General features: G+C 38.6%; 1 protein-coding gene across 1 annotated transcript in view; it reads right to left on the bottom strand.

Annotated features, from left to right (window-relative positions):
- The window catches only part of GDA (guanine deaminase), a 126,674-nt gene that overhangs the window by 42,689 nt on the left and 59,959 nt on the right, over positions 1-24,026 (bottom strand). Inside the window, exons 2-3 of the mRNA XM_010848892.1 lie at positions 11,753-11,841; positions 4,175-4,346 (exon numbers count right to left, since the gene is read on the bottom strand). Of these exons, the coding sequence (XP_010847194.1) occupies positions 4,175-4,346; positions 11,753-11,841 (261 nt within the window). The remainder of the gene's footprint in view (positions 1-4,174; positions 4,347-11,752; positions 11,842-24,026) is intronic.

The following is a 24,026-nucleotide window of genomic DNA, read 5'->3' as shown; positions in this document are numbered from 1 at the left end:
AACTGAACTGAACTGAAGAATGGAGAAAGAAATGGCAACCCACTCCAGGATTCTTGCCTGGATAATCCCATGGACAGAGGAGCATGGCAGGCTTCAGTCCATGGGGTCGCAAGAGTCGGACACGACTTAGTGACTAAACCATCCATCCATCCAATTACCAAGAAACATAACCACACAAGTTACATTTACTAACCAGAATAAAATGAAACTCAAAACAGAAGTGTAATCTGACATTTTCTAAATTCTCAACACTTTAAACACCTTTCTAAAACGGGCTTGAAGAAGAGATCAAATGGAAAATTTCAGTTAATTAGCTATGATGACAGTGGAAGTAATACTACCAGACACCAGGAGCAAGTCCTTTCTCTGAGTCAGGGGGGATAAAGGTTCTCAAATAGAAAGGCTTCTAGATGAGAAACTGCCGTTTCATACTGGACTGGAACAAACTAGAGAGACTAGAAAGTTCAAGAATTGGCTCAAATTATATTTAAGGGACAGGACAAGGAGAGCTCACAGAGGAGTGGGGTAGGGGGAAAAGTGGGGGAGGAAGAGAGGCAAGGAAGAATAGAAGGAGGAACCCACAAAGCTACTCATATTGGTACCCACTGAGTTCAGCCAAATGTGGGTGCCTTCTGTATGTAATTTAAAAAGTAAGGAACAAATCTGGTTTTAAAATCTTACTGGATAAGCCATTTAAAATGCAGCTACTGTTCTTCACATGTTCTGTGTTTGGGTGTCCCAGGTCCCTGTTCCACGCTGGTTTCTCATAAGCTTTTGAGAGGGCTCTTCCATTAATGATCGATTTTGTATTTTTCCCATTTATAGAGAAATCTAGCAGGAATAACATCAAAATTGTGGCTGTGTTGCCCAACCTTTCCCCAGCTTGTAATTCTTGATAAGAATTGTCGAAACCAAGCCTTTTGAGCTCAAAATAGATTGCAAACTTAATATGACCAAATGCTAGAGACGATGTGGAGAGAAGGGAACCCTTCTGCACTGTTGGTGGGAATGTAAATTGGTTAAGCCACTATGGAGAACAGTATAGAGGTTCCTTAAGAAACTAAAAATAGAGCTACCATATAACCCTGCAATCCCACTCCTGGGCATATATCCAGAGAAAAACATGGCCTGAAAAGATACATGCACTGCAATATTCATTGCAGCACTGTCTACAATAGCAAGACATGGAAGCAACCTAGATGTTTATCAACAGAGAAACGGATAAAGAAGATATGGTACATATATGCAATGGAATATTACTCAGCTGTTAAAAAAGAAATAATGCCATTTGCAGCAACATGGATGACCTAGAGAGTGTCATACTGAGTGACGTACGTGTCATACTGAGTGAAGTAAGTCAGACAGTGAAGGAGAAATAGCATATGACATTCCTTCTATGTGGAATCAAAAAAGAAATAATCTTTCTTGCAAGATAGAAAGAGACTTATGGTTGCCAGGGAGGGAAGGGATAGTTAAAGAATTTGGTCATGTACACACTGCTATATTTAAAACTAATAACCAACAAAGACCTATTGTATAGGATGTATAGGATGTGGAACTCTGCTCAATGTTATATGCCAGGCTGGATGGGAGTGGTGTTTGGTGGAGAATTGATACCTGTATATGTATGACTGAGTTCCTTCTCTGTTCACCTGAAACTACCACAACATTGTTAATCAGCTATACTCCAATATAATGTTTTTGGTATTAAAAAACATTTAAAATTTAAATATTTATTTATGTATGTATTTATTTAATTGGCTGTGCTGGGTTTTACTTATGTCACTCAAACTCTTAGTTGAGATATGTGGGATCTAGTTCCCTGACCAGGAATCAAACTTGGGCGCCCTGCATTGGTGGCTTGGACTCTTAGCCACTGGGCCCTAATTTAAAAAAAAAAAAAAGTTAATATGACCATGAGCTTCAAAGCCACTATCAACAGGCCCCTTATCAGATTATATAATTTCCATAAGCTAAAATGGGGGAATAGAGTGGCCCTGACCTCTTGTCTTTTTACCTTGTACTTTAATTATTTGATACCTCTTTGGAATTAACTGAATTCATCTGCTGAATTTTCAATAACCCCATAGAGTAAACATATTCATTCCATTATCCAGAATATTTGCAACCAGTTTGTCTTAGTATATTTACAAAGAATCTCATTCTCCTGTCCTTTGACTCATATTAATCTATATAATATACCAATTCCTGAACTTTCCAGTCTTTCTATTTCATTCCAGTCCAAAGTCCAATTTGAAATTTCAATCTCTTACCCAGTTTGCAATGTTTAAAGGGAGATATTCTAGGACTGACTTATTGGAATTTTTTTTCTTAACAATCTCAAGAGATGTTTGCTAACATATACTTTAAATTGTTTTCAGATTAAATTATTACTGTGCAAAACTCTGGGGTCTTGATTGCCTATTTATAGATCCAGGACTGTTTTCTGAGGCAGACAATAAAAAAACAAAACAAAAAATGTCTTGATTTATGAGTACTGCCTCAGCACCTTGGTTTGCATTGCCACAGGTGATCTTCAGCCTAAGGGACAGATTCTAATTAGCAAATCTCAACTTTCTTAACCAGATGTCCATTATACTCTCAGCTCATCCAACTCTTAAAGTCTATGGGCCTGGCTCACAATCAGAAACAGAGGATATGTACACTGAAAATACTTGTTGAGAGTAACACCTATTTCTCCTATTTTGTACTCACTGACAGCAAATATTTGATTTCCCTCTCTGGTTCAGCTAAAGCCAAATTTGTGACAGATTCTAACAAATGCATGGACCCCCATAGTATACATTTTTCTTGGTTTATTTTTTCCTTTGCTCTGATTTCATGACTCATTTTCTTCTCTTGTACACAACGCAATTTTAAGATATCTTTTTTAGAACAATGCAAGGCAAAAATAAATTTTGAGAATAAAAGATTTGGTGTGGTTAAAACGATTCATTAACACAATGCACTAGCAACTTCCTACACAGCTTTAGTCCTCTCAGTTTTCCTGGTGTCATGTGGATCCATGCTAAATATGTAAAATCCACAATTACACTGAATTTATAAGTAAGCAAGGCAAATATATAAATGACAACACTTGCTTTTACTGTTCAAGGCTTGGATGCTGCAAGATGTGGGAAACTGGCAGGAAGGCTAGGTCACTGTATAAGGCTTATTATATTATCACCATCACAACACTACTTTAAGAGAAAACCCATCAATGGGTCTAACAAAAATGCAGGAATGCTCAGACTAAGTGTTCTACATGACAAGAGTTAGTGGTTAGATAAGATATTTGCAGCTTTAATTCTCAAATGCAGAAGTTATCTCTGGCTGCTGAATCGCTTGGGCTTGGGGTTGGAGCAGATAATGGGAACTGGTTTTCCTCAGAGAGTGAAAGGAAGGGTATTTCAGGGCCTTTAGTATATACTGGGTTGGCCAAAAAGGTTGTTCATGTTTTTCTGTAAGATGTTATGGAAAAACTCAAAGAAGCTTTTTGGCCAGCCCATAGTTGGCACACACTGCAGCCACTGTCCTCAGACTGAATTAGCTCCATAGTTCCCTCTAGTGGGCTAATATTCACCACATTCCCACATGCCTTGCAACAGGAGACCATCCTAAAAGCTACCAAAATAATGTGATATCCTTCTAACTAATTTTAATTTTAGATTTCCTTGGATATTTCTTAGAGCAAATACATATGTTAGGCACTATTTTAAGAGCTTAACAAGTATAGACTTTCTTAATTATCATAACAATCCTAAGAAGTAGGTGCTGTCATTATTATTTTTTTTTTTTTACAGATGGGGAAAGTGAGTCACAGAACTTTCCAAAGGTTACACAGCTATTCCATATGGTGCCCAGAATAGCACTGTGTGTTGGCAGGAGTAAAGGAATACACATATGCATTAAACCCAAATTTAGTTAAAAAAAAAAAAAGTAATGAGAACCCAGGGGATTTGAGGATTTAGATTCAGGTGTTTCTTGGCTAGTGACTAGCTGTGTAGGTGAAGTGGTCACAAACTCACTGAGCTGTGAAAGAACTAAAAACATCTCTGTAGTCCATGATAGTCTTAGCTGCCTGTTTTTAATAACTTAAATCTGCCCCCCAAAAATGGATGTTTCTATAGATGACTGAATATAATACACCAATACTCATATGCAAGATACTTACAACAACTCTGGTATATACTTCTTCAGCAAAGTCAATGCTCTGGAATTTGTGTTCTGTAGGAAATGTGTACTTGGTCAACCATTCCAAAAGTGGGAGGTCCATATTACTCCCGGCAAAGTAGTACTGAGGGGCATGGATGTGTGTGTCGACCAGCCCAGGCATGAAGAACTCACTGGAAATTAAGATAGGGAGAAAATAATTTAATAACATCTTTAGTTATTTTCCATATCTTTAAATCATGTTTTCTCTAGACAGTGATTTAATTGTTTATTCCACCCAGAGTAGATGCAATGAGATGAATGTAAATTATCTTATTATTTAGAAGTCAGAAAATAAAAAATGAAACTCTGCTAGGGGAGACGCAGCCCTAAATTGGAATGGCTTGGTGTGAAGTTAACCAAAGAAAAGGGTTTGAATACTCAATTTAGTGAATTAATATATATTTGTTACTCTGTAGCTAGGAGGGAGGGAATCATGAGAATACTTGATCCTCTGTTTTTTATTTTCTTTGGCAAAACTGTGACATATTGAACCCTGGGTTCAGGAAGATAAATCTGGTGGTGACAGGCATGCATGGGGATACCCTTTCAATCTGTCAAGCATGAGAGCATTTCTGAATAAAGGAAAAGTATAAGTATAAGGAAGAGAACTTGACCTTTTATTAGCTCTAGGTAGTAGACAGAGTCGGACACAACTAAAGTGACTTAGCAGCAGCAGCAGCAGTAGAGGAGAGGAGGTCGCTCAGTCATGTCTGACTCTGCGATCCCATGGACTGTAGCCTACCAGGCTTCTCTGTCCATGGGATTTTCCAGGCAAGAGTACTGGAGTGGGGTGCCATTTCCTTCTCCAGGGGATCTTCCTGACCCAGGGATCAAACCCAGGTCTCCTGCATTGCAGGCAGATGCTTTACCCTCTGAGCCACCAGAGAAGCCCCTTAGTAGAGGAGAGGAAAGAGTCAAAGCATTCTAAGTATATCATTTGTGGAAGGCAGTTTATTATAGGGGTTACATATATACATTCTTGACTAAGACTGCCTGGTTTTGAATTTAGGCCCCACCATAAAATGGCAGTGGTATATTCAACATATTATTTAACCTTTCTGTGACTCAATTTCCCCATGTAAAATGGAGATAGTAGTTTCACAATAGGGCTGTTGTGAGGATTGAGTTAGCATTTGTAAACACAGTGCCTCGGTAATGGAAAGCACCCAGAAAAGTAGCTGTGAAGATGATATAATACTCACAATAAACACATGAAGTAGTACTGTGATCCCCAGCCACAAAAGAGTAAACCGAAAGCTGGGGAAATTTAAATAGCTGGAAAAAAGTAACCATTCAACTTCAGCTCTGGAGTCAAAGAGAGTAAGTTTTTGAGCATGTGAGGCTGAACATATGACATAAAGTACAGAGAACTTATCAGGAAAGTCCATTATGAGGGAGGGGCAATGTCATACTAAGCCTACAAAATATGACCTCCAAGTCTCCAAAAAACGATTGAACACATGGGATAAGAGGTCACAGAGTTATAAATGGGATTCAGATCTGACAGTCTCCCCTGATTAGGTATCCCTAGAAGTTGGTGGTATAAGAGATTTCTGTAGAAGAAAGAACAAAGCTAAAACTAAGCCTTGAGCAGTACCCTCCACTTAAAAGAGTAAGATTAAGGAAGAGAAGGCCATGCTCAATCTAGGCACAATCACTGTCGGGAAGATAGAGACTCATGATAGAGAGGTGTCGAGGACAGCAGTGAAGGGAAGGACAGTGACCAGTGTCAAAAACTGCAAGAGTCAGGACCCTGAGAGAGCACTCCATACAGTGACTGGGGAGACACCTGATTTCACATGGGCAAGCACTTCATTACCAAAGTACTTACCCAGTCCAAGTATGTCTTAGTTACTGTCCTAGATGCTGACAAGGAAGCCATGAATAGGAAAGACAAGTGGAGACAGAAATGACTGGACAAAAACTCTTTGGTAGTGAAGGTTAGAATGGTAATATAGGGGAAGAGTGAAAGTCACTTTTGTTTCCCATGTAGGAGAAACCTGAGCATGTTATGAAGATAGCAGAGATGGAAGAAGGACATAAGGCAGGGGACAATGTCTTCAGAGGCAACAGGGAGTGAGGATTTATCATATCAAAAGTTTGACTTTCATCCAGAAAACCTAGCAATCCTTTTTTAGGAAACAAAGTATTATGAAATGCTTATTAATAGAAACATTCACTTAATCAAAGTTAGAGTTCAAGGTTAATACAGAAAGCAGTACATGCAGGAATGTGGACTGTCAGGGCTGCATTGAGATAAGCAGTCACCGAGCCCAGTTACTCACTAAACAAAGAACAAAAGGAAGTTTGAGGATGGCAATCTCATTAGTGGCCCAGCCAAGCTTAGAACTCAGTTCTCCACTCAAGACGTCACTTGTAGCTAAACCATTATCATCAAAAGTCAAACTGGAGGCAAAGCAGAGAAGTTTGGAGGCTGAAGCAGGATATGATGAAAAAGCTCTCCTTTCTCATCCTATTATACTCTTCCACTGTCCTCTTTTCACTTTACTTAATCACTATCCTAATTTCCTTATAAAAATCTCAATTTTCCCCTGATAAAAACCATCAACTTCACATTCTAAATCTGGAGTGCTGGCTAGGCCTGATCAGAACCTGAGGAAAAAGAACAATATGTGCTCCTATGTACATTTATCAGAATACTCACCTGTCTTTTAATCAACTGGAAAATGCTAGTAAAAGCCCTACCCTACAATCAAGACACATGACTCTCTATTTAAAAGTCTGAGTTACCCAATCTGTCTGCCCTCACACTATTTACTACCCTCATCAACATGCCCTGCAGGGGATGTGATGGTTTCAAGGGCCTGGGAACCCCAGGCTGTTTGAAAACCACTCTTTCGCTGCACAAAGAAATGCAAGGGTATGATAACAACATCTTGTACTTATTAAAAATTTTGGTATTTGTTCATTGTGGAGTTTTTGCATTAATTTTGATTTTTAAAAATACTGCAGTACACTATTGTTTATCTTGATTATTAAGGTTTTTGCCCTCCCCACCTTTAAATTCCTGTGTTCAAGGTGAATGTCTCACTCTAATCCTGGCTCTGCCATGTCTGTCTGGTGCATGGTCACAGTCTGATCCACTCCTATCAAAGCACTGCTGAGTGCTCCAATTACAATTTTCATTAAAAAAAAAAATCCACACTGTGCTGATTTAATTTTTTTCTTCCCTTGTCACTTTTCTATGTGTAGTGCATATAAGTCTCCTGGAATGTACATTTGTTAGATGGATTTAACTCCAAGAGAAGCCTCGTAAAGAGGGAACAAGAGGATATAAAACCCACAGATGCATTCACCTCGATCCACATCCTCCAAACACTCCATCATCCTCTCATTTTCTCAACCTCCGTCTCATTCACTCCCAAAGCTTCTTCTGATCCTTCACGATAAAAGCATGCAAGAAGGTGACTTATAAATGTCAATTGTTCTTCAACATATATCCTGGTGAAAATGCTCCAAGAGGAAGCAGATGGTAACACCAGAGGTGAAATGATCTCCATGACCACTGATTCATCCACATGCCTATTGGCTGCATACTTCTAAGCCCATGAGAGGCAGCGAGAAGGAGGTAAGAGATGTGATTATAAATGTAAAGTGCAATAAAACTTTAGGGCCAGTGCCCCATCTCTCTGGACTGTCACCAGCTTTTCTGCCTCAAAGCCTTAGGGGAAACACAGTTCACAGATGTGCTTCAATGGATGAGGTATCTACACCATCTAGGACAATCCTTTGCTAACAGCCCAGGAGATAAGCTCAAAGAGGGGAAGTGCCTGCTTTCCATCTAACAGCTGCAAAGCTGTAGGGTGAGGATTCATGCCAGGTGTTCTGATTCCTAATTTAGTGTTCTCACTACATTATTCTAAACCCTAAAAGTGTTTGTAGAATGAAAACTATTTGGTTGACTTTGGAAGTTTTATTGACTTTGGAAACACACTTGGCCTAAACCCAGACAAAAATCTTTGAATTAAAAAAAAAAGTATTCCCATTTCTTTTAAAAAAAATTTATTTATTTATTTTAATTGGAGGCTAATTACTTTACAATATTGTAGTGGTTTTTGCCATACATTGACATGAATCAGCCATGGGTGTACATGTGTTCCCCATCCTGAACCCCGCTCCCACCTCCCTCCCTATCCCATCTCTCAGGGTCATCCCAGTGCACCAGCCCCAAGCACCGTGTATCATGCATTGAACCTGGACTGGCGATCTGTTTCACATATGGTAATATACATGTTTCAATGCTATTCTCTCAAATCATCCCACCCTTGCCTTCTCCCACAGAATCCAAAAGTCTGTTCTTTACATCTATATCTCTTTTGCTGTCTTGCATACAGGGTCATCGTTACCATCTTTCTAAATTCCATATATATACATTAATATGCTGTATTGGTGTCTTTATTTCTGACTTACTTCACTCTGTGTAATAGGCTCCAGTTTCATCCACCTCATTAGAACCGATTCAAATGCATTCTTTTTAATGGTTGAGTAATACTCCATTGTGTATATGTACCACAGCTTTCTTATCCATTCATCTGCTGATGGACATCTAGGTTGCTTCCATGTCCTGGCTATTATAAACAGTGCTGTGATGAACATTGGGGTACATGTGTCTTTTTCAATTCTGGTTTCCTCAGTGTGTATGCCCAGCAGTGGGATTGCTGGATCATAAGGCAGTCTATTTCCAGTTTTTTAAGGAATCTCCACACTGTTCTCCATAGTGGCTGTACTAGTTTGCATTCCCACCAACAGTGTAAGAGGCTTCCCTTTGTTCTGCACCCTCTCCAGCATTTATTGTTTGTAGACTTTTTGATAGCAGCCATTCTGACTGGTGTGAGATGGTACCTCATTGTGGTTTGATTTGCATTTCTCCGATAATGAGTGATGTTGAGCATCTTTTCATGTGTTTGTTAGCCATCTGTATGTCTTCTTTCAAGAAATGTCTGTTTAGTTCTTTGGCCCATTTTTTGATTGGGTCGTTTATTTTTCTGGAATTGAGATGCAGGAGTTGCTTGTATATTTTTGAGATTAATTCTTTGTCCGTTGCTTCATTTGCTATTATTTTCTCCCATTCTGAAGGCTGTCTTTTCACCTTGGTTATAGTTTCCTTCATTGTGCAAAAGCTTTTAAGTGTAATTAGGTCCCATTTGTTTACTTTTGTTTTTATTTCCAATATTCTGGGAGGTGGGTCATAGAGAATCCTGCCATCACTTACGTCAGAGAGTGTTTTGCCTATGTTTTCCTCTAGGAGTTTTATAGTTTCTGGTCTTCCATTTAGATCTTTAATCCATTTTGAGTTTATTTTTGTGTATGGTGTAAAAAAGTGTTCGAGTTTCGTTCTTTTACAAGTGGTTGACCAGTTTTCCCAGCACCACTTGTTAAAGAGATTGTCTTTTCTCCATTGTATATTCTTGCCTCCTTTGTCAAAGATAAGGTGTCCATAGGTGCATGGATTTATCTCTGGGCTTTCTATTTTGTTCCATTGATCTATATTTGTGTCTTTGTGCCACATACTGTCTTGATGACTGTAGCTTTGTAGTATAGTCTGAAGTCAGGTGGGTTGATTCCTCCAGTTACATTCTTCTTTCTCCAGATTGCTTTGGCTATTCAGGGTTTTTTGTATTTCCATACAAATTGTGAAATTATTTGTCCTAGTTCTCTGAAAAATGCCATTGGTGGCTTGATAGGGATTGTATTAAATCTATAGATTGCTTTGGGTAGCATACTCATTTTCACTAAATTGATTCCTTCAATCCATGAACATGGTATACTTCTCCATCTATTTGTGTCCTCTTTGACTTCTTTCATCAGTGTTTTATAGTTTTCTATATATAGGGTTTTTTTTCTTTAGGTATATTTATTCCTAAGTATTTTATTCTTTTCATTGCAATGGTAAATGGAATTGTTTCCTTAATTCCTCTGTTTTCTCATTGCTATTGTATAGGAATGCAAGGGATTTCTGCATGTTAATTTTATATCCTGCAACTTTACTATATTCATTGATTAGCTCTAGTAATTTTCTGGTGGAGTCTTTAGGGTTTTCTATGTAGAGGATCATGTCATCTGCAAACAGTGAGAGTTTTACTTCTTCTTTTCCAATCTGGATTGCTTTTATTTCCTTTTTCTGCTCTGATTGCTGTGGTCAAAACTTCCAAAACTATGTTGAGTAGTAGTGGTCAGAGTGGGCACCCTTGTCTTGTTCCTGATTTTAGGGGAAATGCTTTTAATTTTTCACCATTGAGGATAATGTTTGCTGTGGGTTTATCATATATGGCTTTTAGTATGTTGAAGTATGTTCCTTCTATGCCTTCTGTCTGGAGGGTTTTTTTTATCATAAATGGATGTTGAATTTTGTCAAAGGCTTTCTCTGCATCTATTGAGATAATCGTATGGTTTTTATTTTTCAATTTGTTAATGTGGTGTATTACATTGATTGATTTGCAGATATTCTCAGGCAAGAATACTGGAGTGGTTGCCATTTCCTTCTCCAGAGGATCTTCCCAGATCAGGGATCGAACCCACCCTTCTGCATTGGCAGGTGGATCCTTTACCACTGAGCCATCTGGGAAGCCCTGTACCACTAAAGTAGTTGGAAGATAAAATCGTAGCTTAAGTGCTCTTTTGGAGATAGCTTTATATAGTCAAAGCTATGGTTTTTCCAGTAGTCATGTACAGATGTGAGAATTGAACTATAAAGAAGGCTGAGTGCCAGAGAATTGATGCTTTTAAACTGTTGTGCTGGAGAAGACTCTGGAGAGTCCCTTGGATTGCAAGGAGATCAAACCAGTCAATCCTAAAGGAAATCAACCCTAAATATACATTGGAAGGACTGATGCTGAAGCTGAAGCTCCAATACTTTGGCCACCTGACTCATTGGAAAAGAATGCCGATGCTCAGAAAGATTGAAGGCAGGAGGAGAAGGGGATGACAGAGGATGAGATGGTTGGATGCCATCACCAACTCAATGGACATGAGTTAGAGCAAACTCTGAGAGATGGTGAGGAACAGGGAGGCCTGGTGTGCTACAGTCCATGGGATCACAAAGAGTTAGACATGACTGAGACATTGAATAACAACTTCCTTATGCGCGCTGTCAGAGTTTTTCCTCTCTAAACCTCATCTCACCTCCCACTAGTTCATCTCTATCATGCTCCCTAATTACTTCCTTTACAGAAGGCATCACTGTCATGCTTACCTATCTATGCACTTGTTTATGCTCTCTCTTCGGCATGGACCATAAACCCAGTAAGCACCAATACTCTGTATATCATTTTCACCTCCAGATCCTATTCTTGCACATAATAAACGCAATAAGTATTTGCTGAAGAAGTAAGTGAATGATGGAAGCCTCTAGTTCTCAAAGTTTCCACCTTTCAGCTCCATGTTCTCTATTTACCTTCTCTTGCCCATCTCTTCCTCAAAAAAAGAGAAAGACCTCTCTGTCTCTCAAGACAGGTTCTTAGCATTTGAGACTAGTTAATAGCATCAAGTAAAAGGGAAGAAGTTGACTCTGACTTACTGGTGGCTCAGTTCTCTTATTTCACACGACTTGAAGCACCATTCTTTGGCCAGCTTTTCTTGTTGGGATGCTTCTTCCAAAAACACTATCTTTAAAAAAAAGAAAGAAAGAAATGATAAATTAATGAACCATGGCCATTTGTTGTTATTAAATGTCTAAATTTTTCAAGGGACTATCCCATAGCTGAACTAATTTTAAAGGGTATTTGACACCAAATGGGATACAGATTAGGGGTAAAGACAGAGATTTGTCTTTGTTTGTCCAAAGAAATAAACTGCATGAAATTTCTCCTTTTCTGCCATTCTATAGCTATAAGTAAGACTTCAAAAATTCTAATTTTAAGATACAGGGTATTAAAAATGGATAATTGATGTCTATTTCTGTTCACCCCCACAAAATGATTAAGGGAAACAATTGTTTATAGAAAGCACCTCAGTGCTGATGAATGAGAGATTTTTGTTAGGCTATTATAGGGAACCCAAGCCCAGAACACAACAGGAGTACATCGTAAGGCAGTTTATTAACAGTGAATATAACTGCATGTGATAACTGCCTGACAATGGAGTCTTAGCATGAACTATGTTGATGTTCTGATGCTAGACATCCATTGTAAAGAGGTCTGCCATATTTTCTAGTATTGTGCATGAAACACTAACAGAATGATCTCTCACATGGGGCTTGTGAGTCCATGCACAATAGGTGAGAAACCTTGGACGGGTCTCAATCTCTCTTGGTCTGGTTTTCACATCTGCAAACTGAGGCTAACATCAGTACATACTTCACAAAGTGACTGTGAAGATCAAATATTCTTAATTTTTATTAAGAAGTTAGCCCATCCCTGGAACATGTTAAATGCTAGATACATTATTTTCTACTGTTTATTCTTTTTAAGTAGAGTGTGATTGCTTTCTCTATAAAAGTGGATTGTAAAGCAAGAAAAGACAAGGAAAATGAAATATATGTGAACAAAATAACCTGTTTTATGCAATAAACATTATTTTCATATATTTTCACATTAGTGAAAATAAATGTTTCATGGAACATGAAATATTGAAAATACTTACAGAAAATGTATCTAGACAATTAGAAGCCAGACAATATTGTGCAGGAAAGTTTGTGGAATAAAAAAATAAAATAAATACTGACTTTTCTATTCTTTGATGATATCTTTTTATTAAAAAATAGGGATTTTTATCAGAAGAGAAAATGAAAAATGTAATTCCTACAAATAAGAAAAAGTAAATTGATGATTCCAAAAATATTTTTGAATCAATAAATCAAAGCAGATATAAAGTTAATTAAAAATCACAAAAACAGAACTTATTAATATATCCCAGAGCTGATCTACCATTTACCATTATCAAAAAAAAAAAGGAGGGAGGGAGGAAGAAAATTTTTGTAAAGTACTACATTCATACATTTGAAACAAATACTTTTCAGGAAAATATAAATGATCAAAATTTATTCTGGAGATATAGGAAAACTGAATGAAACAGTAATTCTATGAGAAACTAAGGAAAATTTACTAACCATTTAGTGAAGCTCATGGTTCAGAACCATGCTGTCTAATAGAAATAAAATGCCTATCACAAATGCAAGCCACATTTATAATTTTAAGTTTTCTAATACCTACACTAAAAGCATAAAAGTATAAAACAGTAAAATTAATTTTAATGACATGTTTTATTTATCAACATAGGTGGCCATGGTAAAAGATTATCATGTCAATATAAAATCAACATAAAAATTTTTAATTTTACTTTTTTTCATATTTAGTCTTTAAAATCCAAGGTATGTTTTATATTTAAAATATATTTCAATCTGGTTGATAAATTTTCTTTAGAAATACTTAATCTATATATTTTGACTTTACATAATCTACAAAACATAGACTCACATAACCAGGTTGTCCTTAAAAGACTGCAACACTGAAGATAAGTATCAATTTTTAATGAGAAATTAAATTTAAAATAAAGATAAAATTTTAAAGTTCAGGTCCTCAGTCATATTAACCACATTCAAGGTGCTTATTATACCATATTAGATAGCACACAGAGAATTTTATGACAAAGCTCTTTCCAGCTTACAAAGAACATATAATGTCTGTGCTAAGAGTTCCAGAGCATGGAAAACAATGGACACCTCTTTATTTCTACAAAGCTACCACAATCCTCATACTAAAACCTGACAATACACACACATATACGTAAAAACAGATACACAGACAGTGAAAATTATTATAACCCAATGCCTCTGTAATATAATTATTAAATAAATAATAATAATACAGATGCAAGGGGCTTCCCTGGTGGAGAATACACAACAGAAGAACTATACAAAAAAGGTCTTAATGACCCAGATAACCACGATGGTGTGGTCACTCAGCTAGAGCCAGATATCCTGGAGTGTGAAGTCAAGTAGGCTATAGGAACCATTACTATAGACAAAGCTAGTGGAGGTAATAGCATTCCATCTGGGCTATTTAAAATCTTAAAAACTGATATTGTTATGGTGCTACACTCAGTATGTCAGCAAATTAAAAAAACTCAGCAGTGGCCACAGGACTGGAAAAGGTCAGTTTTCATTCCAATTCAAAGAAGGGCAATGCCAAAGAATGTTCAAACTACTGCATAATTGTGTTCATTTCATATGCCAGCAAGGTAATGTTCAAAATCTTTCAAGCTAGGCTTCAGCAGTACTTGAATCGAGAACTTCCAGATGTATAAGCTGGATTTAGAAAAAACAAAGGAACCAGAGATCAAATACCCAAAAGTCATTAGATCATAGAGAAAGCAAGAGAATTCTAGAAAAGCATCTACTTCTGCTTCATTGACTATGCAAAGGCCTTTGACTGTGTGCATCACAACAAACTGGAAATTTCTTAAAGAGTTCGGAATACCAGACCACTGACCTGTCTCCTGAGAAACCTGTATGCAGTTCAAGAAGTAATAGAAATGGATATGGAACAATGGACTGGTTCCAAATTGGGAAAGGAGTACATCAAGGCTGTATATTGTCACCCTGCTTATTTAACTTCTATGTACAGTATATCAGGCAAAGTGCTCAGCTGGATGAATTACAACCTGGAATCAAGATTGTAGGGAGAAATATCAAAAACCTCAAATACGCAGATGATACCACTCTAATGGCAGAAAGCAAAGAGGAACTGAAGAGCCTCTTAATGAAGGTGAAAGAGTAGAGTAATAAAAGAGCTAGCTTAAAACTCAACATTCAAAAAACTAAGATTGTGGTATCCAGTCCCATCACTTCATGGCAAAAAAAAGGGGGGGAAATGGGAAAATGTGGAAACAGTGACAGATTTTATTTTCTTGGGGTACAAAATCACTGCAGATGGTTACTGCAGCCATGAAATTAAAAGATGCTTGCTCCTTGGAAGAAAAGCTATGACAAACTTAGACAACACATTAAAAAGCAGAGACATCACTTTGCTGACAAATGTCCATGTAGTTAAAGCTATGGGTTTCCCAGTGATCATGTACGGATGTGAGAGTTGGACCATTAAGATGGCCTAGTGCCAAAGAATTGATCCTTTCACATTGTAGTGCTAGAGAAGACTCTTGAGAGTCCCTTGGATAGCAAGGAGATCAAACCAGTCAATCCTAAGGGAAATCAATCCTGATTATTCATTGGAAGGACTAAATTTGAAGCTTCTATACTTTGGCCACCTGATGCAAAGTGCCGACTCATTGGAAAAGACCCTGATGCTAAGAAAGAGTGAAGGCAGAAGGAGAAGGGGGTGGCAGAGGATGAGACGGTTAGATAGCATCATCGATTCAGTGGACATGAATCTGAGCAAACTCCAGGAGACAGTGAAAGACTGGGAAGCCTGGAGTGCTCCAGTCCATGGGGTCGCAAAGAGTCAGACATGACTTAGTAACCAAACAACAACAGATGCAAAAATAATCCCAATGATATACTGACAATAAAAAGCAAAAATATGTTAAAATAATAATTCAGCATGTATGCAGTATATAAGCCTCAATTACTTCAAGCAAGCAAGACACACTTTCAGTGAACTTATCAGTTCAGTTTAATTCAGTTGCTCAGTCGTGTTCGACTCTTTGCGACCCCTTGAATCACAGCACGCCAGGCCTCCCTGTCCATCACCAACTCCTGGAGTTCACTCAGGCTCACATCCATCAAGTCAGTGATGCCATTCAGCCATCTCATCCTCTGTCGTCCCCTTCTTCTCCTCCCCCCAACCCCTCCCAGCATCAGAGTCTTTTCCAATGAGTCAACTCTTCGCATGAGGTGGCCAAAGTACTGGAGTTTCAGCTTTAGCATCATTCCCTCCAAAGAAATCCCAGGGCTGATCTCCTTCAGAATGGACTGATTGGATCTCCTTGCAGTCCAAGGGACTCTCAAGAGTCTTCTCCAACACACAGTTCAAAAGCATCAATTCTTTGGCGCTCAGCTTTCTTCACAGTCCAACTCTCACATCCATACATGACTACTGGAAAACCATAGCCTTGACTAGATGGACTTTTGTTGGCAAAGTAATGTTTCTGTTTTCAATATGCTACCTGGTTGGTCGTAACTTTTCTTCCAAGGAGTAAGCATCTTTTAAATTCATGGCTGCAGTCACCATCTGCAGTGATTTTAGAGCCAATAAATAAATAAATAAAGTCTGCCACTCTTTCCACTGTTTCCCCATCTATTTGCCATGAAGTGATAGGACCAGAGGCCATGATCTTCGTTTTCTGAATGTTGAACTTTAAGCCAACTTTTTCACTCTCCACTTTCACTTTCATCAACAGGCTTTTGAGTTCCTCTTCACTTTCTGCCATAAGGGTGGTGTCATCTGCATATCTGAGGTTGTTGATATTTCTCCTGGCAATCTTGATTCCAGCTTGTGCTTCTTCCAGCCCAGCATTTCTCATGATGTACTCGTTAAATAAGCAGGGTGACAATATACAGCCTTGACGTACTCCTTTTCCTATTTGGAATCAGTCTGTTGTTCCATGTCCAGTTCTAACTGTTGCTTCCTGACCTGCATACAAATTTCTCAAGATCACCTGCCGGTCAGGTGATCTGGTATTCCCATCACTTTCAGAATTTTCCACAGTTTACTGTGATCCACACAGTCAAAGGCTTTGGCATAGTCAATAAAGCAGAAATAGATGCTTTTCTGGAACTCTCTTCCCTTTTCCATGATCCAGCAGATGTTGGTTCCTCTGCCTTTTCTAAAACCAGCTTGAACATCTGGAAGTTCATGGTTCACATATTGCTGAAGCCCGGCTTGGAGAATTTTGAGCATTACTTTACTAGTGTGTGAGATGAGTGCAATTGTGTGGTAGTTTGAGCATTCTTTGGCATTGCCTTTCTTTGGGATTAGAATGAAAACTGATCTTTTCCAGTCCTGTGGCCACTGCTGAGTTTTCCAAATTTGCTGGCATTTTCAGTTCAGCACTTTCACAGCATCAACTTTCAGGATCTGAAATAGCTCCACTGGTATTCCATCACCTCCACTAGCTTTGTTTGTAGTGATGCTTACTAAGGCCCACTTGACCTCACACTGCAGGATGTCTGGCTCTAGGTGAGTGATCACACCATCATGATTATCTTGGTCATGAAGATCTTTTTTGTACAGTTCTTCTGTGTATTCTTGCCATCTCTTCTTAATATCTTCTGCTTTTGTTAGGTCCATACCATTTCTGTCCTTTATCGAGCCCATCTTTGCATGAAATATTCCCTTGGTGTCTCTGATTTTCTTGAAGAGGTCTCTAGTCTTTCCCATTCTGTTGTTTTCCTCTATTTCTTTGCATTGATCACTGAGAAAGGCTTTCTTATCTCTCCTTGCTATTCTTTGGAACTCTGCATTCAGATGCTTATATCTTTCCTTTTCTCCTTTGCTTTTCACTTCTCTTCTTTTCACAGCTATTTGTAAGGCCTCCTCAGACAGCCATTTTGCTTTTTTGCATTTCTTTTCCACAGGGATGGTCTCGATCCCTGTCTCCTGTACAATGTCACGAACCTCCGTCCATAGTTCATCAGGCACTCTATCTATCAGATCTAGTCCCTTAAATCTATTTCTCACTTCCACTGTATAATCATAAGGGATTTGATTTAGGTCATACCTGAATGGTCTAGTGGTTTTCCCTACTTTCTTTAAGTCTGAATTTCTCAATAATGATTTCATGATCTAAGCCACAGTCAGCTCCCGGTCTTGTTTTTGCTGACTGTATAGATATTCTCCATCTTTGGCTGCAAAGAATATAATCAATCTGATTTCCATGTTGACCATCTGGTGATGTCCATGTGTAGAGTCTTCTCTTGTGTTGTTGGAAGAGGCTGTTTGCTATGACCAGTGCATTTTCTTGGCAAAACTCTATTAGTCTTCGCCCTGCTTCACTGTGTATTCCAAGGCCAAATTTGCCTGTTACTCCAGGTGTTTCTTGACTTCCTACTTTTGCATTCCAGTCCCCTATAATGAAAAGGACATCTTTTTTGGGTGTTAGTTCTAAAAGGTCTTGTAGGTCTTCACAGAACCATTCAACTTCAGCTTCTTCAGTGTTTCTTGGTGGGGCATAGACTTGGATTACTGTGATATTGAATGGTTTGCCTTGGAAACGAACAGAGATCATTCTGTTGTTTTTGAGATTGCATCCAAGTACTCCATTTCAGACTCTTTTGTTGACCATGATGGCTATTCCATTTCTTCCAAGGGATTCCTGTGCGCAGTAGTAGATATAATGCTGGGCCACATAGCGTGGGTGGCTGCAACAGCGCACATAGCGCAGCTGAGAGGAGCTACCCCACGTCCGAGGTCAGGGACAGAAGCCGGGAGGACCCCATGCCCGAGGGGCAGTGGCCAAGAGGAGTTACCCCATGTCCGAGGTCAGGGGCGGCAGCCGAGAGGAGCTACCCCACGCCAGAGGCCAGGGGCGGTGGCTGGGAGGAGCAACCCTATATCCAAGGTCAGGAGGGGAGGCGGTGAGGAGATATCCCTCGTCCAAGTGGCTGCACCCAAGTTAAGAGAAACCCAAGAAAGACGGTAGGTGTTGCAAGAGGGCATCAGAGGGCAGACACACTGAAACCATAATCACAGAAAACTAGTCAATCTAATCACACTAGGACCACAGCCTTGTCTAACTCAATGAAACTAAGCCATGCCCGTGGGGCCACCCAAGATGGGCAGGTCATGGTGGAGAGGTCCACTGGAGAAGGGAATGGCAAACCACTTCAGTATTCTTGCCTTGAGAACCCCATGAACAGTATGAAAAGGCAAAATGATAGGATACGGAAAGAGGAACTCCCCAGGTCAGTAGGTGCCCAATATGCTACTGGAGATGAGTGGAGAAATAACTCCAGAAAGAATGAAGGGATGGAGCCAAAGCAAAAACAATACCCAGCTGTGGATGTGACTGGTGAAAGAAGCAAGGTCCAATGCTGTAAAGAGCAATATTGCATAGGAACCTGGAATGTCAGGTCCATGAATCAAGGCAAATTGGAAATGGTCAAACAGGAGATGACAAGAGTGAACGTCGACATTCTAGGAAACTGAACTTATAGCTGATGTTAAATAGTTATGCAAGGGCTCTACTCCTCAGAGACCATTGGAATAAATCCATCTGCCTTCTTTTCTGTTTCTTTCAGTCAACATGAAAACTTGAATTCACCTACTTCTCAAATACACAGCAGGGATCCTGATCTCTACCATTATCTTCATAAAGCTCTGTACTAGTACCTTGTTCCTGACCTGCTCCCACCACTCTGCACTCCACTATGACCTCTTGTTGCTGCTGCTGCTGCTGCTGCTAAGTTGCTTCAGTTGTGTCCGACTCTGTGCGACCCCATAGATGGCAGCCCACGAGGCTCCCCTGTCCTTGGGATTCTCCAGGCAAGAACACTGGAGTGGGTTGCCACTTCCTTTTCCAATCCTCTTGTTACTGCCCATCCATAAATAGCAAATTCCTCTGTGTCTTCAATATCTCCTCTGAGTTTCTCCCTCCTGATAACTGGGGCTTTTCTCTAAGGACATGGCCTCCCCTACACTTCTCAAATGGCAAGTATTCATATATCAGGGTCAGGCAGTGAGTTTCCATACCCACAATGGCCATTTCTAAACCATGTTTCCTGCAGCTTTTTGCAAACCTGCAAAGCTCCTTTAAGACCTGCTCCTTTTGGCTTTCAAAGCATTCTTCCTCTCTTTGTTCTTCTGCTTTACCAGCCCTTCTCTCACTGTTCCCATCTGTTAATGCCTGCCCCACACTCCTTCTGTCCACTGCAAGCCCTGCCTTTACTCCTTATAATATCAACATGGACAGTCCTTTCAAGATCATAGGACTTATTTCCATGAACTCATTTTCAGTGATCTGTTTATGAACACATGAAATTTATGAACTTCACATCATGGCTACAGCTCAGGCATTTTCATAACCTTAAATGCCCTACTTCTAAAACCACAGAATCACACAACTGACCACCATTTCCTCTTTTTCCTGTCTGCCATTTCAGCTATTCCAAACAATCATCCACCTTAAAAAGCCTCCCCTTTCCGTTCTCCTCTCTACTTTCCCCCAGTCCATCAACCGTCTTCTTTTGCCAATTTGGATTCTACCAGCTATTATTTTATATTTCTTATATCTTTTAGTTGACACACATATAGTAAATGTTTAATCCTGACTACAATCAGCCCTACTTCTCTGGGTTGCACCCAAGGAGTCAAGCAGCACTGCAGCAAGCACACCATACAGCAGATGGAGTATCCATAGTTATCAAGCTTGAAGGTGCTCCAACCAATGTCTGCACCTTGCTCCCTATGACATTTCTCTAGCCCTGTCTTTACTGTCAATAAAACTGACTGAAGGCCTAAATGCTTATCCACTGATAGATTATTAGAAGTATTTTTTGGTAATAGATTAATACACAGTTTTTTAATAGAATAACTCAAAAGGAGTTCAAAGAATTGAGGGCTATTGGTACAACAAAACCCATCCCATTCCCATCTTCTTGATTTATGTGAAAATGTTTCTTAGCACTTACATCTATAAAAATGAAAAAAATAAGAAAAACATTGATACTGCTTCTGTTTAATTCTACCAACAAGTAACACTCATCCATAGATACATTATGTAGGTTGGAAGAAAAAACAGCCTTTTTGTACTTTTACATTTAACAAATTACTTTTCAAAATGTGTGATATACTTTTAAAATGTTCCTTATGGTCCCAAGAAATTTAAAATATTTAAATTTATGCACAGAAATTTTATTACAATGGTCAATCAATAAAAGAGTTAAAAGTGTAAAACTATACTATATTAGCACAAACTGTAAGGAAAGGAGAATAGAATTAGTAATTCTAGAAGAAAAAGGGTCTATATAGCATTTCAGATTATTAATAAGGAGCTAATTCATGATTTTTAGAAAAAGAGATTAAGGTAGATATCAAATCACTATGTTTTGATTCCATCAGACATATTTTAAAAAGTAATAGCATAGCTTAATTTTAACATGCATATATCTATAATGCTAAAAATTATAAGCTTTATATGTTTCCAAATTTAATAAAAACTATATGTATCAACTTTTAAAAATGCAAAAGCATATAGGTTTTTTCAAAATTCTTTTGGGAGCATATTAGTAAAAAAAACCATGAAGAATATTTCTCTAGTCAACTCATGTTCCAGCCCTCCACCATGATAATTTAAAATCTCCCTCTCTTCAAACCTCTTACTCGTCTTACCCCAAAATATATTTATCAAACATTTGCAATAGTTAAAAAATGCAAATAATTTCAAAGTAGTCAAATAAGAGATTGGTTAAATATAACCAAACTGCAGCAATTAAAAGTATCACTGAAGACATACTTATTGAATTATTCTCAATACGATCTTAAGATTTTTTTTAAAATGCAACTTACTGGGTAACATATGATAACAATTTTTTGATAACAATAGTGTGTGTGTGTAAGTGAGTGCTATGATGAAAAATAAAGCAAAGTAAGTGGATAGTGTATGATGTGTGATGAGATGTTCTCTGAAATATGATGTTTAAGCATTGATTTGCATGAAGGGAATAAACCACTTACATATTCTTAGAAGAACATTCCAAGCAGAGGGAACAGCCAGTACAAGGACCCTGATATGTATATTCGAGTTAAATTTAAATTAGATGCTTGCCCTGTTTGGAAACACCAGGAAGAAAAGTAAGAATACAGTACAAAGACTAGAAGAAAAAGTGGTAAAAAAATCAGATAGAGGAGGCAGCAAGGGGCTTTGTAGGTCATAGCCTTGAGTTTTGCTTTTAGGAAACCTCTAAAAATATTTTGGAAAATGAATGTGGAAAACTTATAAAATATCATTGATATTGCCTATATGGGGCAATGGCCCTCTTGTCCTGGTGTTACCTGGGCTTATGTGGCCATTCACATCATTGACTCAGATCATTCACCAAGAGTGCCTATTAAGACCCACCACCTTCCTCTTCACAGGCCTCAGTCTAGGTGGGCTGTCAAGCGGATATATAAGTCATTAAAACCCAAGTTTCAAAAATCATAGCTGGTGCCAATTGGGCAGAAACCTTCTCATCCGACCCCTTGTTTTTCAAATGAGAATACTGAATCCCTTTTCTTAAGCAAACAACTCCAAGTGCACTCTTAATGGAAACAGGGACTATTTAGGATGAATAATAATGAGAATGTCAGAAATACTAAAGCCAAAAGCAGATGAGTAATGACTGTCAGCTAATGAAAAGAATCTGTGCAAGATAGAGGCTTCAAACACCAGATGGCAAATGTGGGCAAGAGGCTTGTTGCTATGGAACAGAGTAAACTCCTCTTTGGGCCATTGTGAAATAGTTTGGCCATCTAACAAAATAAGGTAATGTATGTTGCATCACAAAATCCACTCTTAGGCATGTTAATGGGAGACAAAAAGCAGATAAAAATGTGAGATCCCAAAGATTTCTGAAGCTTTTGGACAGAGATGAAAATTGCCATATTAGCTCAATTCACATCAAAATGATTAATGGAAAAGAAAGATGAAGTGACATTGCCTTTAAGAAAAAATGTCAGCCTATAAAGGTAGAAACAAGGGAATTTGTGTTATGAATCACCAAAGGATAGCAATATTCTCATTTTACAGATGAGTAAACAGGCCAGGATATGTGACTTGTTCAGAGTCACCAGACAAGGCAGGAGTATCTCCTGGACTTGACCCACCTTTCCTGAGATTCTTCCAGACCTCTACAACTGCTTGTAGGGTACGGAGTTAGAGAAGGCGAGGTTCAGAATAAGAAAGAGACCGGCACTTTATAGGAATAGATCACCTTTAATGGGGCGAGAAGGGACAGCAGTCAGATTAGTGAGCTGCAGCATTTATCTAAGAAAAGAGTAAGTATATATAGGCATGTATGTGGAAAGCTACTGTCTTAAGGGGGCCTATTCTCCTCCAAGGTTGTTCAGATAGTTGTCTCTTAAATGGCTGGGGCAAGGAATTTTGGAGATCAGCCAGAGGCTGGACCAGCTGGTAGCTGGGCATAATCAACCTGATGCCCATTATTTTTTCTTCCGGTGAGAGTTTTTTGTTTTGCATAGAATGGTGGGGAGGGCCTGGAGGGGAGTTTTAACTCCAAGCTTTTTTGACCCATGTAACTTTCCTTTACTGCTTCTCTAATACAGTATAAATCAGGAGTCAGAACACTTTTTATAGTAGGTCAAACAGTAAATATTTTAGACTTTGTGGACTGTATTATTTTTGTTTTAACTAGTTAACTCCATCACTGTAGAGCCAAATCAGCCATAGACAAGATGTACACAAACAGGTATGGCTTTGTTCCAATAAAACTTCACTTACAGAAAATGAAATTTACATTTTACATAATTTTCACTTGTTATAAACTATTCTTATTTTTTAAAACCATTTAAAAATGTAAAAATGGGCAGACAATCTAAATAGAAATTTCTCCAAAGACATATAAATGGACAATAGGCACATGAAAAGATGTTCAACATCACTAATTATTCAGTTCAGTTCAGTTAAGTAACTTAGTCGTGTCTGACTCTTTGAGACCCCATGGACTGCAGCGCTCCAGGCCTCCCTGTCCATCACCAACTCCTGGAGTTTACGCAAACTTACGTCCATTGAGTTAGTGATGCCATCCAGCCATCTCATCCTCTGTCATCCCCTTCTCCTCTTGCCCCCTATCCCTCCCAGCATCAGAGTCTTTTCCAATGAGTCAACTCTTCGCATGAGGTGGCCAAAGTACTGGAGTTTCATCTTCAGCATCAGTCCCTCCAATGAACACCCAGGAA

Source organism: Bison bison, unplaced genomic scaffold (genome assembly GCF_000754665.1).
Source record: "Bison bison bison isolate TAMUID 2011002044 unplaced genomic scaffold, Bison_UMD1.0 scf7180017864278, whole genome shotgun sequence".
NCBI lineage: Eukaryota > Metazoa > Chordata > Mammalia > Artiodactyla > Bovidae > Bison > Bison bison.
This window is presented reverse-complemented; position numbering and strand designations above follow the sequence as displayed.